Here is a 24,890-nt window from a genome sequence, read left to right as displayed (position 1 = left end):
CTTCAAAAGTTATTTAGGTGGTGCGGGACTTTTAACTAACCCTGTATATCGTAGACTTCGTTTTACCACCTTCCGCAATAATCGACTCTCTTTGCATGTTGCAAATGATTTACTGTTCATATTTTATTTTCTTGAACTACAGAAGTCTTCACACATTCATAATTGAAATCACTTAGGGATCTGTTATGTGCCAAAATAAGATTTTCTTTTTTTTTTTTTTTTATTTATTCGTTAAAGACATCAGCTGAAAGAATTTTAGTGACCACAAGGATCCTGAATACAATAAACATGTAGGACCAGAATATAATGTGATATTTGAAACATTAAGAACAAAAGAAAGAAAATTAATTGTTGGAGGCAAATATAAGTTATATAATATAATATAATATTAATAATTATAATATAATATATGTCAAATTTTCGTTTTGAAAAGGAATTTTAAAATGTTACATTTGTTCGGAACAAATTTCTGCATATTTAAAGGACAGAACTAAAATTCTTTCAATCATTTATTATCACAATACACTGCTCTGTTAAATTGACTGAGGATATTGGGAATTAAATCAATGGCTTTCTCAAAACACGGTATGAAATGTTTCATATAAAACAATTTTTATCTCGAAAAGGAAGCGAAAACGAGCAAAATTGTATTAAACTTTTTTGTTTGAAATATCTTAAAGAATAACCCCCTGAAATTAATGACATTACTTAGGGTTCACTCTGTATAATAGTAGACAAGGAGGGATGATAGGGGATAGGAGAGGAAGAATCAAGGTGAACGAGTGAATAAGGGAATCAATCAAAATAGGTAAAAGTTAAGAATGGAGAGTGTATAAAAAAGTAACTGATAGGACAAGTATTAGAATAACTCTTCTCGGGTTCTCAGCCAGTGAGTTGGAGATTAGCTTCCAAGCTTTCGACGGCTAGCTCTGCCCTTTTCTTCAGGGCTGAAGAAGATGGCAGAGCTAGCCGTCGAAAGCTTGGAAGCTATCTCCAACTCACCTGGCTGAGAACCCGAGAAGAGTTATTCTATATCAAACGCCGGGAAAGCCTCAAGTCATACAGGACAAGTATTGACAATAGAAAAATTAGTAAATAATAATAATAATAATAATAATTTATTTTATTTTACCAGGCTGAGTTAAGGCCATGAGGCCTCCAATATGTAGATACTGAATAGGAGTGATAGGCAAATTGTAGTAGAGTAGACAGTATAGTATAAAGGGCTAAAGTAGAGAATTAGGGTGCTATTCATAGACATTCGCTAGCCCACGTTACGAGCGTGCTAAACTAGCTCCGGCTATCGACTGGTTACTTGTACAGGATTCATATCATATCATATCGCTAACACTGGTTTATGAATACGAAAAACGTTAGTTCGCTGATCATCCACGGAAGCCCGCGCTAAGAATGTCTATGAATACGGCCCTTAGGGGTGCTATGCATAGACATTTCGCTAGCCCGCGCTACGAGCGTGCTAAACTAGCCCCGGCTATCGACTGGTTACTTGTACAGGATTCATAACATATCATGTCACTAACACTGGTTTATGAATACGAAAAACGTTAGTTCGCTGATCATCCACCGGAAGCCCGCGCTAAGAATGTCTATGAATACGGCCCTTAGGGGTGCTATGCATAGACATTTCGCTAGCCCGCGCTACGAGCGTGCTAAACTAGCCCCGGCTATCGACTGGTTACTTGTACAGGATTCATAACATATCATGTCACTAACACTGGTTTATGAATACGAAAAACGTTAGTTCGCTGATCATCCACCGGAAGCCCGCGCTAAGAATGTCTATGAATACGGCCCTTAGGGGTGCTATGCATAGACATTTCGCTAGCCCGCGCTACGAGCGTGCTAAACTAGCCCCGGCTATCGACTGGTTACTTGTACAGGATTCATAACATATCATGTCACTAACACTGGTTTATGAATACGAAAAACGTTAGTTCGCTGATCATCCACCGGAAGCCCGCGCTAAGAATGTCTATGAATACGGCCCTTAGGGGTGCTATGCATAGACATTTCGCTAGCCCGCGCTACGAGCGTGCTAAACTAGCCCCGGCTATCGACTGGTTACTTGTACAGGATTCATAACATATCATGTCACTAACACTGGTTTATGAATACGAAAAACGTTAGTTCGCTGATCATCCACCGGAAGCCCGCGCTAAGAATGTCTATGAATACGGCCCTTAGGGGTGCTATGCATAGACATTTCGCTAGCCCGCGCTACGAGCGTGCTAAACTAGCCCCGGCTATCGACTGGTTACTTGTACAGGATTCATAACATATCATGTCACTAACACTGTTTTATGAATACGAAAAACGTTAGTTCGCTGATCATCCACCGGAAGCCCGCGCTAAGAATGTCTATGAATACGGCCCTTAGGGGTGCTATGCATAGACATTTCGCTAGCCCGCGCTACGAGCGTGCTAAACTAGCCCCGGCTATCGACTGGTTACTTGTACAGGATTCATAACATATCATGTCACTAACACTGGTTTATGAATACGAAAAACGTTAGTTCGCTGATCATCCACCGGAAGTCCGCGCTAAGAATGTCTATGAATACGGCCCTTAGGGGTGCTATGCATAGACATTTCGCTAGCCCGCGCTACGAGCGTGCTAAACTAGCCCCGACTATCGACTGGTTACTTGTACAGGATTCATAACATATCATGTCACTAACACTGTTTTATGAATACGAAAAACGTTAGTTCGCTGATCATCCACCGGAAGTCCGCGCTAAGAATGTCTATGAATACGGCTCTTAGAGGCTAGGGAGTCGATTAGGTTTAAAAGTTAGGTAGTATAGCTGACTAGATAGGAAGAAAAAATAAGGGAAATTAGCAAATGATAAATGACGAAGAATCCTAGATTGGAATATCGGTAAAAAGAGGGGGGGGGACCATAAGGAAGAGGGTATATGTCTAGTATGAGAATTACATACGAAAGTATTAAAGTGGTGATGACACTGTATACAGAAATGTGAAGTCCAGCACTATATGAAGCAGCTCTGGGTAAAAAAATATTCATATTCCTGGATTAGACAAAAAACATTCTTTATAATCCTGAGACGTAAGACATTTGGGGCCGTATTCATAGACATTTTTAGCGCGGGCTTCCGGTGGATGATCAGCGTTTTTCGTATTCATAAACCAGTGTTAGCGATAGGATATGATTTGAATTCTGTACTAGTAACCAGTGGATAGCCGGGGTTAGTTTAGCACGCTCGTAGCGCGGGCTAGCGAAATTTCTATGCATAGCACCCTTGATTTCTTTTACAGATTGTACTGTATAAATAGATTATTGTGTCATTTATTTTTCACATATTCGCTTAAAATATCTACTGATTTTAATATGTCTCTCTCAACCGAAATCGGTGATGTAAATGAAGACTTGAAATAAAGATCTAACAATAAGTGTCATTTTGAAACTGTCCATGAAAATGGGTGATACTTATAATATACTTTGAAGGTATTGTCACATACACGTCCCCCCATCTGTCAACGCCTAATAAAACGATACAGCAACGCGTCTGGACTTTGTGACTTATTTATGTTGTAGGACTAGGTTCATAAATTATTATTCCAGTAAAAACACAATTTTCACAAATATGACACACAAATCCTTGTTCACTTCAAGTCTTCAGATACTGAAAGGTGTTACTGTCTTGTGATGAGATTCTGAGCGTGTTGCTTTCCTTTCTTATTAAGCAGTTGTCTCTCAGATCGTAATACTTCCTGCAACGAGGCAGTTTAAAATCAATAAATCAGCTGCTTTGCTGAGATTCACCTGCGAGAGATGGGTTCTGTCTTAAGGACGGCCTTGAAAGGAGGCGGGTATCGGACAGCAGGTGTTCCTGGTTTCTGGACCGTGATTTTTGGCAGGGTGTCAAAGTTGGTCGCGATCTCCCACTCTGAAGAAGATGTACTTCCTGCAATAGAACGAACTGTCCGCCGTGTAGTGGGAACACCGGACTCATTAGAAGAGCGGAATTTATAGTAAACACAGGCACCTGGCAAAGCACGCCGCTGTACACTAGCAATTACAGGAGTTAAAGCTCCCAGAGTTTCACAAAATGTACAGTTTCGTGATCCCCGATACCGCGGGCGGCAGTGGTTTTTGGGTTTCTGTCTATCCGTCACTGTTCAGCGATTTCTCTTGAACTGTCGGACATGTAAACGAATCAGTTTATTCGGATGATGTTGTAGAGTTCCCCAAAGAAAGGATGGCCGATTCTTGGTCAGTACGATAATTTTTACTCTCACGATGTACGATAATGCCCGTAGGATAAGCCCTTATTAACCCTCCTGCTACCAAGGGGGGGTAATAGGATTATCCCATTAATGATTTTTGAGTATTGTTTCCATTTTGTCCATATTTATTTTTTAAATTTCTTGTACTGGGTGTTCATTTCAAAGCGTGTCATGACGTCACTGTTGTGAGTCAGCGATTTGAAGCGACTTTCAGCTTTTATGTCAGAGAAGTTGCCTATTAATCAAGGCGTTCAATCTGAACTTGAGAACGTGTACGGTATAACTTTAACGTCGTAGCAACAGATGGCGGTCTGTACGGTCTGTGTGCTACCATAACCTCTTTCGAACTGTGTTTTGCGCGGGCAAGCCGTATCCAGGGTATTTGTTATCATCGGTTGCGTACGGCAACATTCTACAACACAAATCAAATGCTGCGTGTCCATGTTGACCGTCGAAGTTAATGTCAACAAATACTATACGTAAGTAATCTTCTTAACCCTCTCCCCATATCCAGACAGTAAGAAAAAAACTCAACTCAGTACGTGTTTCCAAACAGTTCACATTCCTGCCACTACCGGCGTTACGGTACGTATCGGTAAGTTCTCTTCTGAATGAACGCCGTACTTGCTAGGCAACTTCTCTGGCACATAGGTAATACACCTCTGCGGAAGTGTAGGAAGATTGAATTCTCTAGGCTCATCGGCTAGCCACATGACGGCATACAGCGAGCCATGACACACTTTGAACTGAACACGCAGCATTTGTCTGCTATGTCTAGTAAATAAATAAGAATTCATCTGTTTCAAGAAGTAATTCGCTTTATTCATGTGGGGTGATCTTCTAACCCCTCTTGATTGAGGATATAAAATTCAATCTGCAGCTTAATTTTCTTCACTTATGAGTTTGTCAGGTTCCAAATTATTTTCTTTCGGGTTATTTATGTCATTATTCATATTGTTATTTATATTATCATGACCTTTGGTTTCCAGTTTTTTATATTAGTATTCCAGTGTGTTATGGTTATTCTAAAAGAAGTAATTATGTTAGAAATAAGTATTGGTGAACCCTTTTTTTCGAGATGACTGTTGTAGTATAGGTGGTGTTCGAATATTTGAATTTCATCGAAGAACTAAATTTTGTTTCATTAAATTTACATTTGTATTTATTTATTTTTAGATTTATATATTTTTTTATTATTTTATTTCAACGAATCTTTTGAAGATGTTCATGGTTCTATAGATTGTATTCCAATATTTAAATTTCAACAAATAACTGAAATGATTTCCAATTTATGTCATAGCACTGTGACATTCATAGCTTATAGCTGTGTTGTCCACTATGTCAAAACTATAAATATAGCTTTTAGGAGTTTGTCTTGAAATGGATGTGAGGTAAGCTTAAATTTACTGTATACGGTATGTTATCTTGTACAGGGACATCATTTTATTTTTACTAACATTTTTAATATTAACCTGGCTATACCTTTGGATCAACGCCGTTTGCTACCCCCTTCCACGACTGGAGTTCGATGATACTGACGTAATATACAAACAAATCACTTTGCTAGGTATAGGAGGGAAGAAAAGTAGTCCATCCATTTATGTAAACTAGGAAATATCGCGATTTTGAGTTTGACCATTTTCATTAGGTTTTTGTTTAATCAAAATACAGTACTGTATTAACAATGAGTGTTTTTACTCACGAACTGAGCTGTCCATGTGGACGTATTCATTATGCAGTGTATATTATACTGTCTACAGCACATTAGCGTGCAATATAGAGAATGAAGTTAAATTGAAAAATAATCATAATATGGATATTTAAACAGATTTTTCAAAATGGTGGCCGTTCATTTCGATACAGGCTTCAGTTCTAATGTGCATATTATCGCACTATAGACTATTGTACTTAATCCCAATTACCAGTTTCGTCCTTCGTACTAGTAACTTGTGTTGAAATAATTCTATACCTACTCTATAAAAGAGTACCTTACGTGCTGTAAATTCAATCTTCACTCCTGCCCGATCCGAAAAGATAAAATTACTCAGACATACTATCTACTGTCCGTCCAAGTGGTTATGTCGTAGGGTCGTAGAAAGGGAGGAAATCACGTGACAGTTAATTACTTAACGAGGCCCTTTTATTTAAGTTGTTTTAAACAGTTGTATAATATTACGTAGACGTCCAATTCCTAACAGAAATTAATGTTCTCAGAAAAGAGCTAAGACAGCCCAGCCACTAGCTGGCGAATAAAAGCAGGTTGGGGAAACCGGGACATGACGTAGGCAGATGGACGACAGTACCTGTGCGAAAATGATTAAATATTGAAAGCTCTTTCGTCACTGGAAAACGCGAACATATTTTTGGAACGTACTGTTTACTATGACCGTAAGTCTACTATGACTGTATATGCGGTCTTGCATCTGTGTGCAGGACGGTTGAACTTCATTAGTAGAAGGGGTGGGAGTGAAGTACATTAAAAAACATTTTCTGGAGATCTACAGTCAATAATGCATAAATTGTTAAATATTCCAAGTTCTTAACAAAGATTTGTATATGATTTTGACGGGGGTAATTGTATTACACCCTTTGATATTAGCAAGTTGTAATGAACCTTGGTAACAGGAGGGTTAATTATACGATAATTTTATCGGCCCTCCCTCATCTATGTGATACACACGAACGTGTATTTCCTCAAATTAACTTCACGAAGTCAAAAGTTCGCAGCCTATCACGAATGCACTATTATTAACGTCGCGATGTGGTTGTGAACAATTTCAGTCAACAAGTCGGATGATCAGTCTGATAAATAATAACTTTATCCTGAGAAAAACCAATCATCTTGTAGAGACAAGCACCGAGACTGTGTGTGCAATTGTGCATTCCAGCCGAGTGTTTGAGATCAGATTTCTGTGGTGATGGTGATGGATTCCAGTCCTCATTGACTTCTTCTTTTTTCGTACTACTTCATCCTTCCTTTATTTTTTTTCCTTCGTTCATCTGTCATGTCTGCATTCGGTCTTTTCACCTCTCCTTGTTTCGTTTTCTATTCTTCACTTGTTCTTCACGGAACTGTACGAGTGCGCTTTTCTGAGGAGGGCGCCAGCAGTGTGTTTCTATGGCAACCTAATGCAGTCATGCAGAGCGGTGGGTTAGTTTCATAAACATCCGTCGGCACAGATATATCAAAGTGGCGTTGTTATTATACCTTCCAATTCACGCTTCTTCGTGTTCTCGACTCGTGCACGCCTTCCGTGCGGAACATTCTGTAGCGTGAACCCAGACTGAGATCGCCTCTTCTTCATGAATATTCCACTTCTTTCGTGGAATCTTCCCTTTATGTGCCGCTGCCAGGATCTATATTAAAATAGTATTGCAGTGATTCAAGTGGGGACGTTCGATTCCTGGAAATAAAATCAAGATATACAGTATATGTCTGCTGTAAGAACTGGCTGTACACAGCTGTATGCTTGTATTCAGTGGCGGCTCGCGATAAAATATTATGTGTGTTCACAATTGTGTGTTCCAAAATCGAAGAGAATTTGAAATCGTACGTTTTTAGCCTAATATGAAATGTCATGATTCCAATGTTTGACTGTCGAAAAAACCGTATATAAATTCAAAACAACATATAATAATAATAATAATAATAATAATAATAATAATAATAATAATAATAATACCTAGTCTTTTTATTTCCAATTTTTCCTAGAAAGCCAGTTTACCCAGTTATTTACTCTTCAAAATTATTACTTGAACAGAGTTCATTGTTTACGTTTGTTAAAAATTAATACATAAAACAATTTACAAAAGCGTGTGTTCAGTAATATATTTTGATTCACAACACACTGATACACTATAGCCTATACCAGTATTGTAATCCCATTCGCATAGATTGATTACTATAAATACATACCAGTAAATATTGTTCTTAAATAATATACACCACCATACGGATATTTAAATTCATACCACCATCACATTCAGCCAGCACGTGTTTGAAAGCCAAACTATGCTATTATGCTGACACTGAAATATAGTAATTCACAAACTACAATCTCGTAGCAGCACTGTACACACATCCACATAAAGTGAACGTTCCGACAGTGAGATGCTGACACCTGCAGGCTAAAATACAGACTTATTAAATTTTCTCCTCGAGATATAGCGCGTAAACGATAGGCATCGATGCACCTGACATCTGTAGGATAGATTCAGTGTTCACTTAATGCTTTGTGCTCTTGACGAGTCATAAGCGGCCAGCGAAAGACAATTTTCTCCCGCGCATGCGTGAAATTTCTGTAACCTTCTTGAAAGGAGCACGGCTTGTACGTGAACGGATGTTGCCAAGTTTACATAAGAAGTTTATGCAAGATGCGGGAAGTTTGAAATACTCGATCCTGATATTATACATCCCCACTACGTCAATACGGTATTAAATAATAAAACTAGTCGTGCATTAATGGAAACAAGGTGTTCACGTGCTCTTGTGCTCTTATTGTCGCACCGCCACTGCTTGTACTCTGTCCAGTGTTGTTGTTTAGTCAACTGTCCGAATACAGGTCTGAACCTGACAAGTGATACCAATAAGTACCACTTGTGAGGCAACTAGGCCAGCAGATAATGGGGTAGGGTGGCCAGTTCCTTTCCCCCTCCATTGCATATATCGCTGACTAGCTACATATTACACTAGTCAGACTTCAGATGCATACAAACAATTGTTCTTTCTCTGACACATATCGTCAAGTGAGATGTACTGCCTGATAATAGATGTACATATCAGCCAGAACCTCAATCAGAGCTTGATGATATAGTAATTATTTAAATACTAAAACCAAATAAAACTGTATTACCTACAAAAAGCAATAAAAGTCATTGAAGTCATTAATGGTGGTGGTGATGATTATGATTATTATTACTACTTACTTACTTACTTGCTGGCTTTTAAGGAAACCGAAGGTTCATTGCCGCCCTCACATAAGCCCGCCATTGGTCCCTATCCTGAGCAAGATTAATTCATTCTTTATCACCATATCCCACCTCCGTCAAATCCATTTTAATATTATCTTCCCATCTACGTCTCGGCCTTCCTAAAGGTCTTTTCCCCTCCGGCCTCCCAACTAACACTCTATATGCATTTCTGGATTCGCCCATACGTGCTACATGCCCTGCCCATCTCAAACGTCTAGATTTAATGTTCCAAATTATGTCAGGTGAAGAATACAATGCGTGCAATTCTGTGTTGTGTAACTTTCTCCATTCTCCTGTAACTTCATCCCTCTTAGCCCCAAATATTTTCCTAAGCACCTTATTCTCAAACACCCTTAACCTATGTTCCTCTCTATGTCTTTATAATAATAATAATAATAATAATAATAATAATAAAGATAAAGATTATTATTATTATTATTATTATTATTATTATTATTGTTATTATTATTATAATAATTATTATTATTATTAATTATTTGTCCATTTTATTTCTTGCATTTGGTCAATTGATTAATGTAGACTATTCCATTGTTTCAATTATCTCATTGTACTAAATTTATAATTTTATAATTATTATTTGATCAATGATTGATGTAGACTATTATTTTTTTGTATTTCATCTCATTGCCATTTTCTATCATTCATTCTCATCATCATTTGTTGTTTTGTTCTGTTTTGTATCGTGCTAAACTGTAATTGGCGTTGTGCTGTTGTTTTTGCACGTTAATATTCTAAATAAATAAATAAAAATAAATAAATTATTATAAAAAGAGGGACGAAATAATTTGACGTTCTGTGCATGGTTCTAACCGCGGTTAATGATTCAGGATCGTGTCGGCAGTTGGAAGTGTACAGCTGTTGAGGAAGAGAATGGTATTCTCCGTTATTAGTGAGTTGTTATAAGGGTTAGAACAGATATGGGATTTCGGCAGTGGAAATGTGGATTTGCGAAAATAAGGTCGCGAATAATTTGACACGCGTTTATCTGGTGTAGTGGCGTTTAATACTGCAGTGAGAAATGATATCAGGGTTGGCTCGAGCGGATTGCCTGGTTGTGCTTTAACCGAGCCTTTTCCCAAGTGTAAGCCGAATGTCAGGTAATACCATGTGAATCCTGGGACTCATTTCGCCTTCCCTAATTCCACCGATGCTAGACAACTGCTTCGTTAAAATCGATTAAAATGTAAAGTGTCATTTGCTGATACCGTTTTCTTTACTGTCACGAGGAAGCGACAACCCAGTTACTTCTGACTGCACAATATTAAAGTGGTTGGCTCTCATATCGTAGTACAACTGACGTCTGCCTGCATGTCGTCCAGTGAGGCTCTCTAAATATACTGTACTGGCAGAGATAATGCCCAGTCTGTCAAGTATTCACATCTGCTTTGGTTCATCGGATAATTTATTGAACCTGCCAGCATTGCTGGTACTTCATGTACAACATTGACAAGTAGGTTAGCGATTGCCACGAATTTTGTTGCGTTACAGAACATTGTCTCTTTTTTTTTTTTTCAGCAGCCAAGATACCGAAAAATCAGTTTTTCGCATATTATTCGTCCGTCTGCTTCTTCACGGCCATGTCTTCTGAGCCGTTATAGGGTTTTGTTTCTTTTTCATTCATTCATAGTGTTCTGCCCAAGGGCAGGTCCTTCACTGCAAACCCAGCATCCTCCAGTCTTTTATTTTTTCCGCCTTTCTCCTAGTCTCCGCATATGACCCTATACAATATTTTAATGTCGTCTATCATCTGATATCTTCTTTTGCCACGAACTTTCCTCCCGTTCACCATTCCTTCCAGTAGACAGTTTCTTCTTAGTCAATGACGCAGTCAATTCAATTTTCTCTTCCTGATCAGTTGCAGCATTATTATTTCTTTCTCACAGCTTCATTTCTTATTCTGACCATTTCGCACACTTCATTCTTCTCCATATCCACATTTCAAATGCTTCTAATCGCTTCTCTTCACCTCGTCGTAATGTCTATGTTTCTGCCCCATACAATGCTATACTCTCCCCCCCCCACACACAGACACAAACTCTAAATTAAAGCCTTCTGACATGTTTAGCACGTTGCGTTGGGTTTACTCCAAGGGCTCGGAACCTCCTCTTGCGAGGACCGCGGTAGGCCTACCCACTTTTCCCATTCTTTGCCCAGGCTTTTATCATTCTCAGCGACCCTGTCTTGTTGCTTCTTTCCCCCCTCATAGGTTACGTCCATTTTCGGCTTTCCCCTTCAACATTTTCTAATGTTCCTGTATATGGAACGGTGAAAATCGGAGTGAGACAAGTATCCAACAGGCTTGGAGATCACATTGACACTTCTCAGTCCCAATTTCCCTTGCAAGGACACGTTTTCGCATAATTACTTTTTAAATGTTTCTCATCCCATTCATCCATTTACTCATCCAGTCATTCATCCATCAGTTCTTCCATTCATTCATTCATTCATTCATTCATTCATTCATTCATCTATCCATTGATCCATCTATCCCTTCATTCACTCATCCATCCATTCATTCTTCCATTCATTAATTCATCCCTCCATCCATTCATTCATATATCAATTCATTCTTTCATTCATTAATTCATCCCTCTATCTATCCATCCATTCATCCATTCATTAATTCATCGTTCCATCTATCCATCCATTCATTAATTCATCGTGTCATCTATACATCCATTCATTCATTAGTTCTTCCATTCATTAATTCATCCCTCCATCAATTCATTCATCCATCCATCCCTCTATTTATCCATTCATTCATCCACTCATTACTTCATAGTTTCATCTATCCAGTCATTCATCCATCTATCCATCCATTCATTAATTCATTGTTCCATCTATCCATCCATTCATTAATTCATCGTTCCATCAATCCATCCATTAATTAATTCATCGTGTCATCTATACATCCATTCATTCATCAGTTCTTCCATTCATTAATTCATCCCTCCATCAATTCATTCATCCATCCATCCCTCTATTTATCCATTCATTCATCCATTCATTAATTCATAGTTCCATCTATCCATTCATTCATCCATCTATCCATCCATTCATTAATTCATTGTTCCATCTATCCATCCATTCATTAATTCATCGTTCCATCTATCCATCCATTCATTAATTCATCGTTCCATCTATCCATCCATTCATTAATTCATCGTGTCATCTATACATCCATGCATTCATCAGTTCTTCCATTCATTAATTCATCCCTCCATCAATTCATTCATCCATCCATCCCTCTATTTATCCATTCATTCATTGTTCCATCCATCCATCCATCCATTCATTTATTCATCCATTCATTTATTCATTCATTCATTCACCTCATTACAGTGCAGTGAAGGTGCTGCCGTCGAATTTGATTACCGTGCCCCCTCGGGCTAGTTCGAGCCCGCTAACCTCGGATCCAGTGGCGTACGATACGGCGCTCCACTATTATGTTAGAATCTGAATTAGTGTTTCTGTAGCTCTTCTCTTCTTGGAGTAGGCCTAGTCTATAATGAAGAACAAGTTGCTGTCATTGCTGGTAGAGTGTAAAAGGCCCTATGGCCATTAATTATTATTGTTGGTGGCATAATTATTCACTTGTTAATTATTTTCGAGTTCCTCTTTATAAAACATTTCAAAATCTGTCAGACGCATATTTTATGATAGGTCTATCTATGAGTTTTAACGCACGATTCAGAGACTGCCGATCTTATTTTGTCCAGTGAGGCCAGCTCCGCCAATAATAAGATTTATCGTTGCTACACTTGTGGCATCTGTCATCTGCTGTATATAAACTTGGTCGCTATGGCAAGATGCGAAGGCAAGTTTTCCATTTTTTCTTCTAAGCAAAAAGTAACGTTCAGCCATAAGTTAAGTGGAATCTTGGCCCCATTGCAGTGAAGATTAATAGTCAGATTGTGTGTTTATAGAATGGGGAAGCTGGCGTAGTTCAAGGACTCGTAACCCAAGTATGCACGCCAAGCAGTTGTCCAGAAGCTTATAAATAAAGTGAGCCTCATGTTGAAGACAGATATTCAGTTTCGGCGAAATTGAATGTGGGAATTAATTACATTTTTTCATTCCATTTAGATTCCGGAAACAGAAGAAAGGTATTTCAGCAGAACACCAGATATGAAGCCCCTTTCAGAGTATGCAACTGTAGCGCATCGGGAATTCGCGTATGAGAATGTTACCTATTATGAGTTAAGGCTGGTTCACAATAAACCGGGAACGAGAACCAGAATGAAAACGAGAAGCAGAGGACGTGAATATGACAATTTTTTATTCACAATAAACCGAGAACGTAGACGACTATGCATATCGATATGTATGTCAATAACGATATGTAAAGTCGATATTACGCATTCTGATGTTATAATTTGTGTATAATTGACCAATGGCGTTCTCTCATGAGTACAAGGCAGCCAACATAAACACAGGTTAACCAACTTCGAAATTTCAACTGAAACATTTCATTAGGTACGGTACTATAAATATGCCCATGCATCTTTATTATCACAACCTATTTTAAGTCTACCATAACGTAAAATAATTAGAGAAGAAACATTTGTAATAGAACAAAAATGAACACAACAGTAGTTATTGAATTGAAGCATGAATATGTAGTGTGTAATACAACCAATACAGTAATAAAATATGATTCGCTTCCGATCGGTGTTCAAAGATGCAGCTATTGAAAGCCACGTATTCTCCTTCATTTTCTCATCTTTATACGAGGCGCATCGCTTATCGTAAACGTGAGGATTTTCCTCAACACTCATTATTAGAATCTCATCAAATAAAACTTGCTCCATGATGCACAGCACAGAACAAAATAATGCATAGGTTATGTCACGGTCTTCTTGCTACAAAATATACGACGACAAAATAGCTTTTAGATGGCAATAGAATGAATCTAGTGGGCTGTGATCGGAAACGTAAACGCCAAAGTTGAAACTTGGCCAACTCTCCGTTCCCGATCCCGGGCTCCGGCAAGCTTTTCGTTAATTGTGAATGCTCACATTTAAATGTACACATTTTAACAATTTTACCGTTTTCGTTTTCGTTCCGATTCTCGTTTCCGGTTTATTGTGAACCAGCCTTTACGTGCCTCTTGAGACAGTCCGGACTATAGACAAATACAGTCGAACTTCTGTATCTTGAATTTTCGATATCTCGAGGTAATTTTAATTTCCCGGCAGCACCGTAACTATACAATTATTTCTGTGTGAGATTTATCCAATAACTCGAAGTTCAGTTATTCGAATTTTTCGATACCTCGAATGATAGGCTATTTTATGCCCCAGCTGTAAAACATTTTTAACGCGAAGTTCGGTTGAGAAAATGTTCAATAATATTGTATGAAAGGGATGAGGTATCAATACTTTAACGAGCGTTGTAAATGGGCTTTACTGCTTTTCAATGCAGACATCCTCAATAAGTGAGTCTTTCCTCCACAGAAATCAGAAATAATCACACTTCTGTCTTTTGACTAGATAGAACTACAGTATCTGCAGTTAATCTTGAAGTTCTAGGTTAGCAAAATACAATAGATCGTAACTTTATTGCTTTTATCTATGTTCAGGTAAGCTTTACTGTAAAATTTCGAACCTTACGGAAAACTTTGGCTATTTAGACAGTACTGCAACGGTAGTAGCCTACTGTGGGTATGGTAACGAGAAGTCAAAATATTTTTGATTAGTCCAGTTCATTTAAGTAAAAGAGAAAAAATATGTGTATGCAAACATTAAATTTATTAATATGAAGCTGATCGAAAATAGATAGCCTATTTTCTTTTACTTTCAATTCGTATTTACAAGCAAACAAATCTCATGGGGCAGATAAAAAGTTATTATTTTTTTCTTCCACCATGTTAATAATGTCAAAACAAGTGCTTATATCAATGTTGGTCACTCGAGCCCAATTACGAGGGTCGTCCAGAAAATAATTTTGCCTGGGCCGTTTACAGAAAGAAAACACAATTTCACGGAAATATTTATTGTAACAGAAACAGCAATTGTTGTGCTTTTTTCAACACATTCCCCACCAGACTTGAGACATTTGTCATACCGTGGGATCAACTTTTGTATCACTGTGTCGTAGAAGTCTCCTGTCAGTGTGTCTGCACCTGTCTGTTGCACTCCGCACACCTCAAGAAAGTCGTTCACTCATTAACAAACTTATTACAATAAAACTAACCAGACGTAATCTAGTATTTCGTTTGTCCTCTGCTCGTGTACAAACTTTTCTCTGAACTGAGTGCTGATGACTTTTGTCTTCCTGTCAGTTCGTCCAAAAATAGTATAAAGGGTATTTTAAAAATAATACTCGAAATGGACTTAAGGATTTCCTTGTTGTTTCAGGTTGTCAACGATCAAGCAGTATCTTGCAGTGTAGCTGGGATTCTTCATGAATGCGTGGCTCCTAGAGCAGGTAAGAAGTATTCCTTAATTAAAGAGTGTATTTGGAAATAAGGCATCTTTGTACTCTTGGGTTTTTGGAAAGAAGGAAGAAAACGGTGTGTATAATGCGTGTCTTATTAAACATTTGTTGCTTAATGTGATCTATTTTATTTTCTATATTGTATACATTTAATCCAGTGATTACTTTCTTCACGGGAAAAAATTTAACAGCGGGATTGACTGGGTTGATACCATGACCGCTATTGTTCAGATTATCTTCGTATGACTGGAAACGGAATTTATTATTGTTATTCGGTTTTTAAAATGGAACTTATTATGCATATGAGATAATTTGGCTGACTTGAAATCCCCAAAAGGAGCTCAAGAGAGAAGGGAGAAACTTCACCACCCCTCTGGAGCATCTCCAACCTTTCACTAGTTTAGTTGTTCTCTATCATTAATGCTGCAGATGTGGTGTTTCAGGGTATATTCAATGCTCTTTTTAAGAATTACGTGTCTATAATTTCGATTTTCTCATTTGTTTTTACCTATTCAGTGCCCAATTTTACTGTCTTATATTGGAAGTAAAATCGACAAATTTGTATAAAATATAATGAAATATACAGTACATAGCATTTGTCCCTTAAGGTTCATTCGCAATGAAAATTAAACATAACGTAAGCGTTAAGTTAACGTTACAGTAAAATCAAGAAGTCATACCATCATTCACGATGGGAACATAAACATAACAGCAAACATACTTGGTAACCATGGAAACATAACAACGACGCCATTTCCTCATATTCTGTCGTATACTTCAGCGCTTCACGATTGTGTTCTGTTTGCAAATCACGTAAGCATAAGCATGAAAGTTTACAGTCGCAAAGAACAAGGTGTAAAACTGGAAAAATAAGAAGAAAATGATTATCTGAAACAATATTTATAATATACATTGCTAACAAACTTTATACGTAAAAGAATTTTAAAATGTATTTATTAAACAGTCAAAGACCTCATAAGTGAGTTAAATTCTTTTTTATGATTCGTCTACTCAAACTTCTCTTTGCTCTGTTATTAATGTTACCATATGTAATTACAAGGCTTAATAAAGTACATTTTTAATACTATCATTTACTTTTCAGTGTAGCTTACGTAGGTATATTTTTAGGTTAAATGCGTTACTTGAATCGTTAAATACTATTTCTGTTATGTAAAATAATTCTGTTTCCAGTCTCTGATCGAATCAAAACCCTGATAGACCTGATATTTAACCCTTGCGATGAATTTCGGTGAAGTCCGGAGGGCTTAATTAGTCAAATTCACTCTCCTCACCTCCGTGCTGGGGCCCCCTGGGATTTTTTAAGATGCGAAAGCAACACATTTATCTATCCAAAGAAAAACTGCGAACATGGCATGATGAGTCTTTCCACTGTAAAAGGTTCCAGACGTCAAGTATCCTCCATTCCATGGATTGTATGCGGAAACTAAGAGGAAGGCGGAAAATAGGGAAGATTGGAGAATGCTGGGTTTGCAGTGAAAGACCTGCCCTTGGGCAGAAAACTATGAATGGATGAATATTATGTACCGGTATTACATTGTTTATAGTGGTTAGTTCTTGTTGAATGGAAGAGAAGACCTCAGAGCCTTAACTCTACCAGACGAATAAATGTATGTATTTTTTTACTAATGGCGAATACTAGACTCTTCGTCATTCACCCATATGAAACCAGTTACGTAGACCAATTTACCGACAGAGTCTTTGCCCAGGGTGCGCCATAAAAGTCCACACCTGTGGAGTAATGGTTAGCGCATCTGATCTCGAAACCAGGTGGCTCAGGTTCGAATTCCGGTCAGGGCAAGTTGTCTGGTTGAGGTTTTTTCGGAGTTTTCCCTCAACCCAATATGAGCAAATGCTGGATAACTATCGGTCTTGGACCCCGGACTCATTTCACCGGCATTATCACCTTCATTTCATTCAGACGCTAAATAACCTGAGATATTGATTCAGCGTTATGAAATAGCACACTAAAAAAAAAAAGCAGACTGTCTACGTTGATGGGATGCCACAGGAAAACCGGAGCTCCCAGAGAAAAACCCCTGTGTTACCTGGATCAGGACTTGCCCAACACAAGCTATAGATCGAGAGTACATCAGGAATCGAACCCGAGTCCACAGGATTATAAGTTCAGTGCTCTAGCCACGAGACCACCGCGGCAGCTGACTAATAAATATGATAATAAAATAAATAAATATGTAAGAGAAGGGAGTTCAATGGAGTAAGATTGGATATTTCAACTTCTGTACTTTATTTAAGGATCTTTTTGGTATCTTTAATAACTAATCTAAAGAAAATGTGTGCTATAATACAGGTAATCAAGAAATGTCACTCGATACTTGGTCGTAATTTTATTTTCAGTATCTAGATGTAGAAAGTAAATGCTTGTGTGGGCACTGATCCAACTCAATTAGTCACTGCTCTCTGGCAAGCATGCTGCAGTTTGTAAAGTTCTCACACTTTATTATAATTGAATTTGGCGTGATACATTTTTCTGTTTCCTAAGAGTAATGTTGTAAAATAGCCAGCAACTAGATACAAGTGTGTTCAGACACCTTAGTGTTGCAATAGAGAGTTTGTTGCACAAGAAATTCACTGAATAATGTAAAGAATACAACACCTCCAGAACAACCAACTGTAGAACCACAAAGTCCAATCTGAAATTTCCATACTGAAACTAGTTCTGTCATATATTGGAATCGGGCATTAGTAACGTGTTTCATTGAAACAAATGTGAGATGGCAGCACTTTTATTTTTTTCTGTGAGATGAGACAAAGTCACCCCAGCTGATTGTTGACGGTACTTTTGTTATTGCTTCAATGCATATTTCACTTCTGGTAGTGTGGAAGAGAAGACCTCATGGCCTTAATTGTATCAGAATAAATAAATAAAATATAGTACTTATGGAGTAAAACAGTGGGAAAAAAATATTTTTTCTGAGAAAAGTATTCTTGGTCTATTCTTGTTTCTTATTATGATAAATGACTTGCCATACAATGTGTCGGCTAAAACTATGATGTATGCTGACGATACAACTTTTGTTATCACACATAATAATACTGCTGAGTCAGATTTTATGAAGCAAGCTGCATTTGCTGAAATAAGGAAGTGGTTTTCAATTAATGGATTTATTGTTAATGATGAAAAAACTCATGTGTTAACTCTAAGTTTGAAACAAACCCAAAATAATGTGATAAATGAATCTGTAAAGATGCTGGGTATGTATTTGGATCCTAAACTAAGGTGGAATAGCCATGTCAATTATGTATGTAAAAGAATTTCTAGAGTAATTTATCTCTTGAGAAGTCTCATGTACAAGATTCCCAAACATTATTTAAAACAAGTTTACTATGCACTATTTGAAAGTGTTATTAGATATGGATTACTTTTATATGGAAATAGTTCTGACCTTCCAAACATTCTGTTACTGCAGAAAAAGGCAGTTTGTATTATAACAATGTCACCACCCAGACTATCATGTAGATCTCTTTTCAGAAATGAAAAGATTGACAGTCTACAATCTATATATTTTTGAACTTTTAATGTATGTAAACAAGAATATTACTAATTATACAAGTATAGTAGATCTGTATCGCTATGAAACCAGAAATAATGATCAATTAAATGTACCACATGTCAGGTTGCAAAAAACACAATCAAGCTATTTAATTACTGCAATAAAAGTATATAATAAGATACCTACAAATATAAAGTCACTTAATGAAACACAATTTAAATTTCAGATTAAGAGATGGTTACAAAATAAATAATCCCTTTTATAATATGAATGAATTTTTTTTTAAATGATGTAGTATTTTAGTCAAATTTTATTATTTTTTACTCTTTTAATATTTTAAATATTGACACATTGTTTTTTATATTATTACATTGACGAGGCCTCTTGTATTCTTGTACCTTCAGGCAAATAAAGAATATGAATATGAATATTCGGAACTAATATTGTATTATAATTTTTGCTGTACAGTTATGTTACTCCCACTCTGTACTTCTTGTTTGTTACTTTGTCTTGTAGTGAATATCGTTAACATTTTGTTTTGTTACAGGGAAGATCAGATACGTAGCCATCAGCCAGCTGACCTCCACGAATGCATCACAACAGCTTGTCAAGATATTAATGCAGCACCAAGTGAAGGATGTAACTCTGTCGGATATCTTCATGTTAGAAATGATCTGGCTGTTCGCTCACTTGGCACAGCGAGGTAATAAAAATAGAGGAGGTTAAGACTCCACACCATTAACAAGTTGTACGTCTATACTAGACAATACAATCATAGCTCTTTCATAACATGTGTTTTGTGTGAAAAACTGAAATACTTCTAGCAAAATAGAGAAGAAAATAAAGGTTTGATATAAATAATGTAACATTTCTTGTTTCGTATTTTAATCCATTCTGCAGCTTCATAACATAGTTTTAACTGTTGTAACAAATATTTTACCTCCAACAGTGATCTTAGTTGGAATCAATGAACATCACACACGTGCATTCTCCTGTGCCAAATAATATATATGTACCTTAATAATTCAGTTACTGTATCCGTTTTTGTGAAGGTCCCATCCTATATTTTCTTAAGTTTGTTGTTCTCGAAATCCATTATGCAACCTTGTTAATAAACTAATTTTCAGAATAGCAACTTCTGATATAGGCCTATTGATGTTCTTCTTTTGATATAAGAAGAGTTCTTAAGTTCAGCAACGTACAAGGGATGTTGTTAACATAAGAAAGACGAAGATATTGATGATGATAGTGATGATAATGGGATGAAAGAGGGCGACAATAATGGTGTGCTGATGATGATGATGATGATGATGATGATGATGATGATGATGATATTATCTGTCAATAGACTTGTATACAAATTTCTGGCATTATCAAAATCTTAAAGTTACATAAAAATCTTAAAATAAAAAATTTAATAGTTTGATGTTATAGAAAAAAATGGAAATAACAAAGATTACAATAAACTGCAATAGGATCACAGTCTAGTATATACAGTCGCGAAGCTTAATACGTAGTAAATATGCAAACATTAGATAGTTGTTCACCACTAGGATCGCTAATATCGCCTCATTACAGGCAATGCAAAATAGTACCATCACAGTCTATTGTTTCTAGCACCCTCAAAACTCAAGCTTCGTGACTGTATATAGTAGACTGTGGTAGAATCTCGATTATCCGTCATAATGAAGGTTAGGGAAATAACGGTTAATCGAAAAAAGACTGGTAATCCGCTCTGCTTGTTCTCACCTTATTTTCATGTTCCTTTAATGAAGTCTGTCTCTCTTCTCTGGAACTTCACTACCAGCATTTATTTCTGTTCTCTAATCTAAGTATCCAGAATAAAAGTGTCCGGGATTTGTCACTTTTCCCTGAAACTTTACTACCAGCATTTTTTATGCTGTCTGTTCTGTGTCTCCAGAACATTGTTTTAAATGTCTTCTTGCTCCAAAAAATATGCATTAAATTTGTACAGTCATTCCTATAATTAAAGGCCATGTGAAGGGCAATCAGTCTAGCAAGATGATTGGAATACTTCATTATGTTTCGATAGTAGCATAGTGCATAGTAAAATGACTTTAATATACAATGATTGAAAGAAAAAATTTCCAGCTTTGTGTTTAATATTACAGCATTATTGTGCTATTTTCCAACATACTGTATGTTAAGTATTTTTCACGAAAAGAATGATGAAATTTTATTCAAATTGTATCTTGTCTTAGATCATAGTATATTTTACAAAATGATTTATAGATAATTATAAAATTTTGTAATATATTAGGTGCAGTTGAGGTTTTGATTACAGGCTGAAACAAAATTTGTCATAATATTTTCGTTTTTTTTTTGTTTCCAGATGAATCAAGGTGCTGACATTTTCTGCAACTTTAAAAAATGGTAGATATCCTGCAACCTACCCACATGCATCCCATAAGTCTGTAACTTCTTTCAATTTACAGACACATAATCCAGTATATGTATTATATTAAAATTTTGAAATACATGATTTTTGTTTTCATAACTGTTCACTCCTGCATGATTGTGAGATCTCCTTAACAAAGTAGATTGATTTGGAAACCTTAAAACGACATAATGAAGGCACTAGCAGAATAATAATTCTTAAAAGAAAAGTTTCGTAATATCCTGGATAAAATACATTTTTTGTTGGCAGTGCTCTCACATTGTAAGATGCCAATGTCTATTTTATTCATAACCAGGGGTGTAACTCGTTTGAATGCTTTCGATTTGGTCTCGTGCGGATATTTTTAGTTACCGTACTTTGCCATCTTCAATGTTGCATGTAGTGTCGCCAGGATGGTGATAGCAGTTGCGATAATGATGAACTAGTGGAATTGTAGCAGTGAAGACTGTAGCAGCACTAATAAAAAGCTACCTCAAATACTAGTGATTCCATTACCCAGAATATCGAAAGGCATGCTCGTGACATTTCGTAAGCATTCAGCTTAATGGAATGCATTCTAGATCGTCTTACCATCATCAGTAAGAACGGTAAAATGTAATTTTAATTTGATGTTATTTAAATATTTTACCCATTTTGAATCTTGCGTACACTACTTTTAACACTTGAATATAATTAATTGATTAACTAGTGGATTTACTCTTGTTAATTATGTAAGATCTGTGCGGCTTACAGCTGTTTCAGTGCTTCATGTACAATTCTCAGAGCCTACTAGATCATGGCATCATCTCGAACTTCTGTGCCTGTTATGTGGGTGTGTTCGATTGTTGAAAGTTTAATACATCTACATACGCCGATGACATAACCAATGCTAACCATACATACAATAACATAAATGCGGACATGGAAATCCTACACATACAACCCAAGAACCAAAAACTCAACACACTAGAACAATACGAAATATGCAAACACACTAAAACACACCCCGATCAAATTCTCAACACACAGATCAATTTCAGTACACACACACTATTTGACTCCACTCTTCAGCACCTTTCAACAATGGAACACACCCACATAACAGGCAGAGAAGTTCGAGATGACGCCGTGATCTAGTAGGCTCTGAGGATGGTGCATGAAGCACTGAAACAGCTGTAAGCCGGACAAATCTTACATAATTAACACGAGCAAGTCCATTAGTTAATCAACTAATTAAATATTTTATTATCGGTTAAGGCACGGATTCCTCTAACTAGACCAAAAAATCGGTAAATTCTCTAAATTTCAACCTGGCTTCTGATGTCTCTTATTGAATTTGTGGATATAAGAAGGAAAATTTGTAGAGAAATTGAAATAAGTTTCTTAATTAAAATCTTTAAAGCTTTCTATTTTGTATCACATTCTTTTATATTGAAGTAGAAATGAAAAGTGTAATTTTTATGTTGGCATACACAATAAATATGAAGACATTATTACAAAAACAACCCTTGTCAAAATAGCTATTTTTCAAGAGAACAACAAAAATAAATAGAACAATACATGTCAGCTATTTCCGTACAACTGGTGTTTATCCTTGTGGCTATTGCACCTGACATTCGTCATTTTTGGAGTCTATAATCATTAGAAATAGTACAAATGTGTCCTTAACTCAATTTCATTAAAAGTGACTAGGGCTATTTTTGTAATAATGTCTTCATATACATAAAGGCTTAAAGAAGACCAAAACGTGGTATTAATATGGAATGTATAATATTTTAGACTGAAAAAATTTATAGGTATATAATTTAATTTCTGCTTTTCAATTCGTACCTAGTTACACCCTTGGTTCTCCAAACATCAGTTATGTATTGTAGCTTACAGGTACTATCTGATTTATGCTGATTAACATCTAGGTACGAGCACAGCCGATTGATTTCTGGTTGTTCTGTGCATTTAAATGATATACAGTAATTAACAATTAGTTAGTATACTGTATGTGTTTAAAATGAATGAATATTTGTTTCATATAATGTAACTTCAAAATACGGCATTTCCTCATTATATGAATAGTAGAGATAGAGTTCTAAACATCCCTTTTGTCTGTCCTTCTTATCAAAGTTGTGAGAATTGTTGGATCCTCCTCAACACGGTCTTCAGGACAGTTCAGTACTTTGTTCAGTAAACTTCATTTATACGTTTCTGTGGGGTCTGAAGGAAAAAAAAAAGTGTAACTGACATTTAATAACATCTGAAATAGCATTTGAAGACTATGGGAACAACGAGTTAAGTCAGTTTAGTACAAAAAGAGAAATTTATAACTTCACAGTTAAGCCATCTTTAGGTCTATAATACAGTGCTCGAATTCATAAGACATACTAGTGGCTTGTGCGGCAAATGCTGTAAACTAAGTTCATTAGATGTTCAAATAAACATTTTTCAGATTTATTTTCAATGAAGAATACCAGACATTCTGAAAGTTATTTGCTTCCATAATAATGAAAGACACTCTCTCTCGAGCCAATACTGAAGACAACCACGCATATAAATATCTACACCACACCGCCATTAAATATATGAAAAAGACCCAACCCCACTTGATTAATGACTATAAAAATATTTGATTTTTAATAATATTATTATCTTACGTAAGTTTTATAGCTTTCAGTAACATATACTATATATACTATATAGCCGCCACTCAGTAAAATATAGAAATCAAAATCTAATTTAAGTTATTCTCTACATCTACTTATATAACCCCAAAACGTTTCACTTTCATATCATCAATATAGCATTAATATGTATAATTAATGAAAAATAGTCACATAACGGCATTAACTACAATAATATTTCATTTCTGATAGTAATAATGTCATCAAACCACCTGAAGTTTTGTAGTTTTTAATATCCAATACACAGCTGTACCCAGAAAATTACACACTACAGAATCGAACCTGTAAATTATTTTTAGTAAGTTAAGTTTTTAATAACCAATTTAATTTGAGCTAAATATGTCAGCATTCTTGCAGATCATGGCCTTCGTGTAATATTGTTTACTGTAGTGTGTGTTTTGTTTTATTCTGAAATCCAACATGGCCGACTTGATGCTCGCTTCGCTTCTCATGAATGCAATTAGCTAGTTCTCAAAACTGACGACAGATGGATTTTGGAAAATAGGAAAATTATGTAGGAAAATTCACATTTCACTGAAAACTACTATTTTTCCGAAAAACTTTGGGTTCCAAGCTTCAAAATGAGGG

General features: G+C 36.4%; 1 protein-coding gene across 4 annotated transcripts in view; it reads left to right on the top strand.

The window, feature by feature from the left end:
• Positions 1 to 24,890, top strand: part of LOC138702125 (cytosolic carboxypeptidase 1-like) — a 225,387-nt gene that overhangs the window by 34,690 nt on the left and 165,807 nt on the right. For 3 of the 4 annotated variants that reach the window (XM_069829721.1, XM_069829719.1, XM_069829720.1), the window contains exons 4-5: positions 15,621 to 15,690; positions 19,780 to 19,935. In XM_069829721.1, coding sequence (XP_069685822.1) covers positions 15,621 to 15,690; positions 19,780 to 19,935 — 226 coding nt within the window. Of the gene's footprint in view, positions 1 to 15,620; positions 15,691 to 19,779; positions 19,936 to 21,585; positions 21,627 to 24,890 lie in introns of those variants that run through there. The other variant, XM_069829722.1, reaches the window with a different exon arrangement.

Source organism: Periplaneta americana, chromosome 6, assembly GCF_040183065.1.
Source record: "Periplaneta americana isolate PAMFEO1 chromosome 6, P.americana_PAMFEO1_priV1, whole genome shotgun sequence".
NCBI classification, from domain to species: domain Eukaryota; kingdom Metazoa; phylum Arthropoda; class Insecta; order Blattodea; family Blattidae; genus Periplaneta; species Periplaneta americana.
The sequence above is the reverse complement of the archived record's forward strand: the minus strand, read 5'-3'. Positions and strand labels throughout refer to the sequence as shown.